Genomic DNA, 11,785 nt, shown 5'->3' on the forward strand with positions numbered 1-11,785 from the left:
AAAATGTTGGTTTCTACAACATATTTAAAAATCGTCGAGATCGGTGATGAGGTACCTGTTTTCTATAATTATCACGTTCTCCACTACTTCGGTACTCCTCTTAAATCCTTGACACTTTCGGAACGCCCACCGTCGGGAATAGGCGAATTAATGTACGACGGCGATTCCGGAAAACTTGAAATGAGAAAACTGAGTCTCCTTGACGCGTGGAGTTCTAAACGAGCACGGATGAGCGACAGAACGTCGGCGAAGCGCGACAATGCAAGGACTTTTTCTAAAGACGAACAACGACGGCGCATTCTGATTCGCGTCGATTATAAATTGCCGACCTAGCGAAGGTTCGAGGACGGGAATCCTTGAAAGGAAGGAAAGTTAACTCAAGAAACGTTGACAATTTTATTCATTCTTATGGGGATCCGAGATCCTCGATTCCGCTCGTTTCAAACTTCATCGGCGCTGAGAACTCTCGTCCCTTCGTTACTGGGCATCTGCTGAAGTTTCGTCGACAGTTTCTTCGCCGTCTGCGTTATCTGCGAAAAGAAACGCTACAATTCAACAGCGGAGTAGTGATAATAGATGCTGTTAGTAACAATTAGACCGTAGATCTTTACGCAAAATTTAGGATTCCTAAATAGGAATTTATTTTTTACTCTGAAAATACAGGGTGCGGAAATACAGGGGCAGAAGTAACTCCCACGTTTTAAAAAAACGATTGAAAAAAAGCGATACGGGATAACACCGGAAACTTTTTGTTTCTTAAATTTAGATATAAAAAAGTTGTTTTTACTTTATGTGTTAAAAATTATGTCGTCCAAATGGTGGCCTTTACGGCGATACACATTTGGAGTCGTTCTTGAAAGTTTTTCCATCACTCTCGCTAGCATTTCGGACGAAATTCTTTCAATTTCCTCTTGGATGGCCTCCTTTAGTACGACATCATTTTTAAAACATAAAGTAAAAACAACTTTTTCATATCTAGATTTAAGAAATAAAAAAGTTCTTGATGTTATCTCGTACCACTTTTTTTCAATCATTCCTTATTATTCCTGCCGCGCCCTGTATTATTACGTAAACCTTTACTTTCAGTACTTTTTTCATATCATTCCATACTGCGTCCATTTCGAATATTCGAGTAAAGAATTCAGCGTTCGAATCTTCGAAATTCCAGGCTCGCCTCGAAACTTGCCTCGGCTTCCACGTCGATTACAGCAGTGATATCGTTCAACGCTGTTAAATATTCCGAGGCGCTTCCTACGTTTCCCAGAGCCTCGAGAATGATCGCGTAATTAATCAGTATCAGTGGATCCTGGGGCGCCAGCTCGTGGGCCTTCTGCAACACCTTCTCGGCGCCCTCCAGGTCGTCCAAACGCTTCAGAGCGACTGCAACATTAATAGACTGAGAACTGGCTGCGAAAATCAGGAATGATAAGGTGCAACGAAAATTTGTATCTAAAAACACTTCTTACTAGATAACAAAGACAAAAGAACAATACAAATAAAATCGATTCGACTTTATTTATCGCGTAATTTATTTACTCTTCAATTCAATCATTTTTATTGTTCTTTTTTGTATGGATTTCCCGCACCTCAGCCTTCTCTCATTGCATACGTAGTTAACTAATAGTATAAATAATAAGAAAAACACATTGCCAGAACCGCACCTTATTATTGAAATTTTCAAGAATTACTTTCCTGCTTACCAATTTATGACGATATTATCGTTTTTCATGCACTTAGCCGCCATTCTGTCTTCTGGCAATTGTTATCCAGGTTTTTCAAGCGATAAATAATATGAAAACGAATTCGCCAGAGCTGCACCTTGTCATTAAAATTTGAACAATTTTTTTACAACTTTATCGACTTCTGGCAACATTTAAGCCCCGACCTAGACTTCTGGCAGTAGCATTACGCGATTTCTACAGTTAAAGACTATAACTACACAAAATTTCATGGCTGCACTCAAAGATTTTATTTTGATTAAATATTAACATGTTTGACCGCCCGCCCACGCTTTCAGCTCCGGGAACGACTTCTGCCTGCAGCGCTATTTTCTTTGTTATCTAGTAAGGAGTGTTTTTAGATACAAATTTTCGCTGCACCTTATCGTTCCTGATTTTCGTAGCCAACTATTAGACTATAAACTCTTTGTCGCGTTCCTTCTTCGACTTTCGGCTGACCACCGCGCTAAAGTAAAATCGATGTCGTTAGAATTTCTCATGGGACAGTGACACACTATCCTATCCTTTTACTTCGAGTTGGGCGAACAGGATGATGAATTCGTAGGGTTGGACACAGGAAACGGAACTGGCACTATTCTTACGGTCTTCTAGATCGCGTGGACACTTCAAAGAGACTGCAAGGCCGATCGAACTCTTTGTCGCAGAGCTTTTTTGTTTGTTTGACTTATAGGTGGAAATAGAATCGAGAGGATTAGAATTTCTTAGAAGACAATAACGTAACACGCTCTCTCGCGTCGGAGAACTTCTTAGAGCTTTTTTATAGATTTCATTGGGCCACGTTTCGCTGGCCAGACGTTTTCTATAGGAATTGAATGGAGTCTTTGTTAATAGTAGAACTATTTTGTTCTTTTTCTGACTTTTGTTTTGTACTACTTACTTTTTAATTAAGTAACTATTATCCTGCAGATTTAATTTTTAAGAATTGTCAATTTCAAAAAGAACAGAGAAAAATGGAGGCACTGAAGGGTGGAAAGTGGGCACAGAGAATGGAGTCTTTGTTAATAGTAGAACTATTTTGTTCTTTTTCTGATTTTTGTTTTGTGCTACCTACTTTTTAATTAAGTAACTATTATCCTGCAGATTTAATTTTTAAGAATTGTCAATTTCAAAAAGAACAGAGAAAAATGGAGGAACTGAAGGGTGGAAAGTGAGCACCGAGAATGGAGTCTTTGTTAATAGTAGAACTATTTTGTTCTTTTTCTGATTTTAGTTTTGTATTATCTACCTTTTTTAATTAAATGACTATTGTCTTGCAAATTTAATTTACAAAAATGATCCCAAACCAGAGGAGATATCGATAGCCACTAGGTAAAGACTGATAAATCTAAATTTAGTCATGGCTATTGTACTGGTCGGAATTAGTTTCCGAGGAACGAGCAGTGATGCATAATATGCAAGCATATGACGGATAAACAAGATTTATTAATTTCTTTGTGGACTTTAGATATATGTTTTACACAGTAATGTGTTTTGATATTATATTTTTATATAGAAATTAAATTTTATATTTCTCCATCGTGTAGTATATTTCGGTAACTTTTTTTTTTTGCCATTTTGAAGTATTATTCTTGAAATATCTTAACGATGTATGGGAGGTATCAATCAGAGACAACTGTATACGAAATTTGAATTAATCGAATATCTTTGTAATCGCGACATTTAAATAAGCAAACTTATAGTTATAAGCTTGTTTTTAATGTCAAGTTTCTAATTTAACACGAATCGTTTTGTTTATATTTAATTTTAGAACGAGGCTCTCAATATTTGTAATCATTAATAAAGAGACTTGGCATTGAAACTCCCTTGAATTCAACTTCAAATAATACAAATACAGAGAATACGTAAATTTATACATGGATGAATACAATACAAGATTGGTACAGTTCTTATTCGCCACAGCAAAGATTGGTATAGTTCTTTACTGTGGTGGCTAAGAACAGACGTACGACCGGAACGGTAAAAAAAGCTTCGGTGGTTGAGAGTAGATATACGACCGCAAAGGGTTAAATCCCAACCCTAAAAATAAAAAAGTTCTTACGTCCAAGCAGAAGGTAGGGCATGTGATTCTTGGGATCAGCGCTGACCGCGGCGCACAAATAGATCGCAGCCGATGCGGGTTGGCCAGTGGCGAGAAAAACCATCCCCAAATTATAGGCGGGCAGGAAGGCCATCGGGTTCAGATAGTGAGCCCTCTTCAAACAGCTAATTGCCTGGAAGCAAATTGGAGCGTTAAACCGATTTGCTTTGCAATTCCCGTCGCCGCTCGATCGACAAACAGCGCGCGTGTCTCGCGCGAAACAGTCGTTGGGAAAATATGTATACGTGACATTGATGGGATCGGTCCACATCAACGATAATTCAGGATTTGCTGACCGAATACGTAAATAGGATAGGCACGGATTATGTAAATGCCGCGAAACTACAGCCGCGGTCTGTTATCGTATCAGAGAGAACTGAGATAACAAAAATTTAAGAGAGTGTCGCAATTTTTTTTGTTTAAAAAAAGATTATCGAATGTTTTTGGAAGCTACAGGAATTTCGTCGAGTATAATAGAAACGTGATTCGTTATCGAATCACGGCTACCTCCTTTACAAAGGTAACCAAAATTTAAGAGAGCGTCAGAATATTTATTTAAAAACAGACTGTTGGACGTAGCAATCTCGATCTTCGTACACGCATTTCTCCATGATTTAAAGGGATGTCACAATTTTTGTTTAAAAAAGAGACTATCGAATGTTTTTGCAAGCTACAGGAATTCCGTCGAGTATAACAAAGTCGTAATTGGTTATCGAATCACGACTATCTCCTTTACAAAGGTAACAACAATTTAAAGGGACGTCAGAATATTTATTTAAAAACAGACCGTTGGACGTAGCGATCTCGATCTTCGTACACGCATTTCTCCAAGTTGTCTTGAGCTACAGAAATTATTTCAGATATAATAAAGCACCGTTATTAAGTAGACATCTTCCAGACTGTCTTATCGTGTACGTTTTTTGGAGAGAGAGTGGCAAACGCACGGTTCTTTTTCATCGGAGCTGCAAAGCAGTTTCCCTCGCGCTTCTTATCGACGACGCGGCTAACTAAAAGCCGAGCTTTGAATTTAATCCACTTAACTTCGGCGTCTAGGACCACTAACAAGTGAGCGGTGTCCCGTGGAATAATGGGAGAGTGGATTAAGAAACTTTCGCGCTCGGTCCTGGATGTCGAATAGAGGTCCTTAAACTCACGCCGATCCTCTTCCTCTTCCAGAAGGGCTCTATTAGCTGTCGTGAAAATATTTAATAACGTTCACTGATTCTATTTATCGCACTGCACCGGCCAACTGGAAGGGAATTTTTCACGACGTTCCAATAATTGGTAGAAGAAACTACACCCTTTTGCGAAGCACAAGATGTCGCGCTTCGTTGAGCTAATTGAACCTCCGAGGATCGATACGAGCAATAAATTATCGGGGGAGTGCGCGTTGCAAACATTCATTCTGCTCTGTTCTTCGAAGCGAAGGAGAAATGTTGGATTATTTGCCCCTAGGTCTACTCTTCTTGTTTTCAATTTAGGGGATGTTGTCAGTAATTAACAGACATCGTGTGTAATACACCGTCTGTCCCAAAACTAACAGGAATGGCTCTAGTTTAATAAATGTAGTGGCGGTGGCGGACGGTGAGACAGTGAGTAGCATAGCCGACTACCGATAGCCGATTTTTCATGGTTGCTAATCAACCAACGATGCCTATTATATAGATGATTTTACGAGGAACAAATGAATCGAAAATGAGCAACAGAGTTTTTTAATTTGATCTTTCAATTTTGAGAAAATTGGTCTTGAATCTCTCCTTGGAGCACGTGTACCATTTGATTAGTGTGTCTGACCATCACTCGCCATTTCTACTTATGTTGCTAATTTATGTTGCTTCAGCTACGTTAGTGTCCATTTCGATTAGTTTCAATCGTTTAAAAAATTGCAGTTTGCATAGAAGAGGTATGGTACATCAGACAATGCCAGAATCAGTAGAACTGGTCAGTCGTGGTCAGACATGGTTCGTCAAACCTTTCGATTTATTTTTACGGAAACGAAGCTTCCTATGAAAAAATGTCATTCTTCGTTTTCGATTCGTTTTCAAGCAAAGAATCATCCCCTGTTGATGACGTTATATGTAATTTTTATCCTTGTGGAACACTATTTATTTTATGTCGTTCGCATTTGACCACGTGTTCCTTCGCGAATCATTGAACTCATTGAAATCATTTTCTAACAGTTAGTTAGTAGGTGACTGTCTCTTGTTTTCCGTAACTCAGATGTTTCCGATACTAATGTCGCAACTACGTTTTACTCTCTTAGGAATTGAATTTCGAAATATCAAAACTAACTGCGCGGTAATTTTAATAATAAATAAAATTTCTCCTACGTCCCCTAGTATGTCCCCGAATGTATTTTATTTTATACTCCCAATGAAATTTATTACTCTTCACTTAATCTCTCTTTAAACTTCAGGTGCTACAAATAAGTTACTAAATAATTTATTAAATCCCTGTTTCTCCAACATCTTAATCTCTCTTCAACTTTCAGGTACTACAAATAGGCTTCTAAATTAAATATTAACTTAAATAATTCCTGTTTTTCCAACTTCCCCATCCACCGCGTGTAAAAAGGCCAGCACCGTCCTCCACGTTGTTAAGACTCTGTACCCACTGAATCTCAGTCGAAGAGACTTTGTTTAGTACAAATCGCCCTTTTCATCAGGGACTTCCCAGCGAGTAATTCGCATTCGTCGATTTTCCTTTGGCCAGGCTGCACCTCGCAGCCTTGCATTACAGGTTTCTGTCTTGGCCTCTAATCGAGTTTCTCTGGGACGCAAGTGTGCCTGTGTCGTCAATCCTGCAACCCGCTGCACCCTTTAATGGGTTGTTAAATTAATCATAGCCGTTAAATTCGCCAGCCTGGACAGATACACCTGGCTTCGGATGAAATCAACGCCGATTTTTACAGTTTCTGAGAAAAACACTTATCTAATATCTCTGTGCTCAATAATTCTTCTGAGGATTCTTCTGTGTTCGATAATTCTTCTGAGTTTCTGAGGAAAACACTTATCTAATATCTCTGTGCTCAATAATTCTTCTGAGGATTCTTCTGTGTTCGATAATTCTTCTGAGTTTCTGCGGAAAACACTTATCTAATATCTCTGTGTTCAATAATTCTTCTTCTAATAAATAATACAGAATTCTTAAAATGAGAATTCTCGAGTTCTTCTACTGCACGATTCACGAAATACAAATAGGACTGTTGATTTAATTGGATCCAAATATTGTATTTAGTTCGATAACAAAACTGAATCGCATTTCTTCTGAAGTCCTTACGGTTCTTTAGTTCATAGAAGTGCGAGGCGATAAGCCTGTTAACCCTTTGCACTCGAGACGTGACTCTCAGTCACCATTAGGCTTCACGTAGCAAATCTACAATACCTAATGTTTCTTTAGGTTTAATCGTAGGTTTATAATTAAAAGCAATTTCTTTGGAGCTCGAAGTTTAGATGTAAAGACGAGGTAAAGATGACCTTATATTCTCAAATCTAAATAGCTTAGAATTCATGGCAATGGAATGCTAAGAAACATCTCGAGTTGCTGGTAGATACCAGAAAAAATGCCTCGAGTGCAAAGGGTTAATATAAACACCCGGGCCAAAACTCGAGTTCGACCATTGGGGTGTCGGTTATGTAAGATCAGAGTGTGTAAACCAGGATCCGTTATAGGGTGTGCGAATAATGACTCAATGTGTAAATAGGAGTTTACTATATTTTCGATAGGTCTCGACTCCACGAAAGTCGATGCAAGCCTGAACCATGTCAGGAAATTTCAGCCGTGAGGACACATTGCCTGCTTCAGCCATTTAGCTATCTCGAATTTTCTAACAGTTAGTTGAGAGACAACCTCGATAGTGAATGTGACCGCCTGTCTGACGCATTCGTAAAGTCATAAGAAAATTAATTTTATATAATACTCGATATTTCATTTTATTGTTTCCAACCATAATCCAACAAGGACAGTGACATTTCCCAACATCTTCTTCATTTTGTTAATGTTGCACGAGACGTGGATGCCTTTACTTTGAATTAATCGAGAAAGAAGTTTAATATCGCCATTTTAAGTCTCGATGTAAGTCCCTGGCGGAAAGTTGGCAAGAAGTTCAGGTATTGCGATTATTTTTCAATTCGAAGCGAGATGAACGAGGAGACCGTGTCCCGGGGCACTTTGATCTTGCCAGGAATTCAAATATCTGCGGTGCAGAGGAGCCATCTCTCAGGTGGCCAGTAGGATCGGAAGGAAAGGTGCGTCTCGTGATTACGTAGCCAGGGATTCTCAATAGTCCCCATATGTAACCCCTCTGGTAGCTTCGAAATACTACATACAGTCAGTGTAAGAAGTATTCGTACAGCAACCAATTTAAAATATAATTAATAAGAAAAGAAATACATAAGAGGTTACCATTAAAAATAATAAACTTTATTAATTTATAAATAAACTTAATAATTAACCAGCATTCCTACATATTTTTAAAGTAGAATTTGCGTAAATTAATTATTTCTTCCCCTAAAATTTACTAATAAAATAAATATATGATGTTTTATTTTGAATTCATTCCTGTACGAATAGTTACTTACACTGTCTGTATGCATACATAAAAACACTAATAATTAGACTGCGGGTCTTTATGCAAAATAAAATCTTCGTGAACGCGCCTACAAAAATTGAACCTAAATAGGAATTTATTTTATTCTGCAATCATTGTAACATGAACTTTACTTTTGCACATTCTTCGCACTTTGTAGTTTCTTGCACATTCAAATTTCCTATAAACCCATAAAGATCCGCAGTCTACTAATAATGATCTTAAATATTCTAAGGCTACTCAATGCCAACATCTGTCTCGATTATTGCAAAGAAAACAAGACAAGAATGCTTGCAATGATCGAGGTTCAACGAGGAGGAGCTCCGCTTACATTACTACGGATACTTCACTGCGATGCAGTTATCAAGGTTCTCATATATTAGATTGGGATTTCAAGCTAAAATTATATAGTGCAATCATTTCACCTTCTTACCTAATCATCAAAAATAATAAAAAAAAAAAAATTAATAAAGATACGAATACTCTCTACACCCACTGTAATAGTGTACTCGTTCAGTATTACAGTATTCATTCACATTAATTTCTTTTTTTAATTATCTTTGATGATTAGGTAAGAAGGTGAAATGATTGCGCTATTTCATTTTTTGGGAATTGATCGGTGTACGAATACATTCTGCACCCACTGTAATAGTGTACTCGTTCAGTATTACAGTATTCATTCTTATTAATTTCTTTTCTTAATTATCTTTGATGATTAGGTAAGAAGGTGAAATGATTGCACTATTTCATTTTTTGGGAATTGATCGGTGTACGAATACATTCTCCACCCACTGTAATAGTGTACTCGTTCAGTATTACAGTATTCATTCACATTAATTTCTTTTTTTAATTATCTTTGATGATTAGGTAAGAAGGCGAAATGATTGCGCTATTTAATTTTACCTTGAATTTCCACCTTCGGCAATCATAAGAGACCAGAATGTGGTTGAGGGATACTGAGAGGGGGCGATTACGTCCATAGGAAGGTACTCACAGCGACGAACTTCTGCTTCCCGTAGAAACACATACCGACGTTGTTCCACAAGGCGTGCGATTCCGGGATCGATTGAGCCGCCAACTTGTACTTCGACAATGCCACGTCGTACTCCTGGTGATTCTGAAGTGCACAGAACGTTTTAACCCTCGAAACGAACCGTGTCCCTGCGCCCTCTGCATCCCTCCATTCTCCCGCACCGGAGGCTGAGTAATTGTAATTAAATTCTCGAAGAACATTGCAGAAACCAAGCGCATACTTCGGCCACGAAACGTGTACTTTGTTCGGGACCAGTGGGGCTCTTTGTGTCAGTGTTTTTGTTTACACAGAGTGCATTTCGAGCAGTGAGAAATTGAATCTTCTAACAGGAGCCCCTGACTTTCGATAGGAAGCTCACTATATCCGAACCCGTATTTTCGGGATGCAATCTCAACGCTAGGTTTTTGGAGACATTTTTACCTATTACAAATTTCACAAGGGTTTTTGCAGGAACTGTTTCTGCTTTTCGTCGAGCATTTATGCAACAAAGACTAGCATGTGTATATTCGAATTCATTTCTGTTCTCCTAATTAACTCATTGCAGTCGTATTAAATTTAAGCATGGCTATTGTACCGGTCGGAATTAATTTCCAAAGAACGAGCAGTGATACATAATACGCAAGCTTATGAAGGATAAACAAGATTAATTATTAATTCTTTTGTGGACTTTAGATATATGTTTACACAATAACGTGTTCTAACGAAATGCTTTTATGTAAAAATGATAGTTTTTATTTCTCCATCATGTGGTATCTTTCGGTAACTTTCTTCTTGTCGTGTTTAACCGACTTCGAAAAGGACGAGGTTACTCAATTCGACGTGTATATTTATTTTTCTTTTGTTTTTTCTTTTTTCGAGTATTGTTCTTGAAATATTTTAAGAAACCAGAATACCTAATTACACTTCAACACGATTTGTAAAATATTATTATATTCGGAATTCTACCAAGTATTTTCGACTATTTGGTACTTATTACAATCTGTTACAAACAAAAATAACAATATTCGATATATTGTTTAGTACTCCAAAATGGCAAAAAAAAAGTTTTTCCGAAATATACCTCACGATGGAGGATTATAAAATATAGTTTTTAAATAAAAATATAATATGAAAACACGTTATTGTGTAAACATATATCCAAAGTTCACAAAAGGATCAATAAATCTATTAGTTTAGCCTCCACAATCTCGCATATTATGTATCACTGCCTGTTCACGGAAAATTAATTCCGACCAATACGAAACTCGTGTCTGAATTTAACACGACCGCAAAGGGTTAAATACTGAGAAATTTACATAAATTGGAGCTATTCTTAATAAAAATTCAACCGAAAATTCGAGTACACGTCAGGAATTAATTCTTGAATTTTAATTATCGATTACTTGATTCGAGCTTTGTCCATCGTTTACCTGGATCACGTAGGCTATGGGCAAAATCGCCCTGGTGCAGTCCGGGGCGTAGGCAAGGGCTGTTCCAAACTTTTGAAACGCTCGCTGAACGTCGCCGATTTTAAGATAGAGTAGGCCCAGATCGGTGGCTGCCTCGACGCTCTCGGGATTCCCGCTGAAAAATCCAAAATAATTAAATTCGAAAAAAAATCAGCGTTTCGCGAATTCCCTCGATTACTGCACAAGTGGAATTTCTGGTTAGGTATTTCTACGTCCGCCACCCTGTTCCTCGGTCACTGGAATTGCGTGGCCTGAATATTCCGCAGTCCTTTTTCGCTTATCCACAGAAAAAATGTTTCAAAAAAGGGAGTTCAGGGGAGCTTATTTTTGTCGAGCATCCCAAAATCAACGCTCGACACGCTGACACGAACCAAAAATATTTATTCCGAGAGTTAAGCATGAAAAGAAACGAATTTCGATGAAATTCATGAATTTTCACGAAGCTACAATAATAAATACCACGATAGATGTTTGATTACTAGACTGCGGATCTTTATGTAAAATAAAATCTTCGCGAACGTGCCTATAAAAATTGAACCCAAATAAGAATTTATTTTATTCTGCGAATATTATAACTTGAACTTTACTTTCAATCTTTTTTATATTCTTGCATATTGTTTGTATTTTATCGTTTCTTACACATTCAAATTTCTTATAAATAAATTCCTATAAATAAAGATCCGAAGTCTGTTGATTACGTAGTCTTCAAGGTTTTAACGATGGAACGCATAGCTCATCGAATTTTTATCCGATTCGCTTGATTCAACGCTTAAATTGAAGGTAATTAAGTTTATACGCTAATGAACCTCGACTCTTAATGAATTATCATTATAGCATAAAGTTATTGCAAAATAACGGCCGATAGGTATCGTTCAATTTCATGTTTTTTGCCGCCATTTT

At 37.6% G+C, this 11,785-nt stretch overlaps 1 protein-coding gene across 2 annotated transcripts; it reads right to left on the reverse strand.

Moving 5' to 3' along the window:
• Nucleotides 1-98: 98 nt before the first annotated feature.
• LOC128892753 (Bardet-Biedl syndrome 4 protein homolog) lies at nt 99-11,459 on the reverse strand. Of its 2 annotated transcripts, XM_054153292.1 has the most exons (5): nt 10,847-11,459; nt 9,399-9,521; nt 3,778-3,949; nt 1,187-1,380; nt 103-530 (listed from the first exon to the last, which is right to left on the reverse strand). In XM_054153292.1, exons 2-5 carry the CDS (start codon nt 9,429-9,431, stop codon nt 441-443), a joined length of 489 nt encoding a protein of 162 aa, XP_054009267.1. In that variant the 5' UTR covers nt 9,432-9,521; nt 10,847-11,459; the 3' UTR covers nt 103-440. The 2 variants fall into 2 exon arrangements, with proteins under 2 accessions (XP_054009268.1, XP_054009267.1); XM_054153293.1 differs by lacking the exon at nt 10,847-11,459 and having other exon boundaries at nt 99-530; nt 9,308-9,521.
• Nucleotides 11,460-11,785: the final 326 nt, after the last annotated feature.

This window comes from Hylaeus anthracinus, unplaced genomic scaffold, assembly GCF_026225885.1.
Source record: "Hylaeus anthracinus isolate JK02 unplaced genomic scaffold, UHH_iyHylAnth1.0_haploid 16888, whole genome shotgun sequence".
Lineage (NCBI taxonomy): Eukaryota > Metazoa > Arthropoda > Insecta > Hymenoptera > Colletidae > Hylaeus > Hylaeus anthracinus.

Excerpts from the sequence above, each read along its gene's own strand:
- LOC128892753 (XM_054153292.1), bottom strand. The coding sequence starts at position 9,431 with ATGTGTTTCTACGGGAAGCAGAAGTTCGTCGCT. Across the intron at positions 3,950-9,398 it reads GGAAGCAGAAGTTCGTCGCT|GCAATTAGCTGTTTGAAGAG; the intron begins GTGAGTACCTTC and ends ATTTGCTTCCAG. Across the intron at positions 1,381-3,777 it reads GCCCTACCTTCTGCTTGGAC|TCGCTCTGAAGCGTTTGGAC; the intron begins GTAAGAACTTTT and ends TTAATGTTGCAG.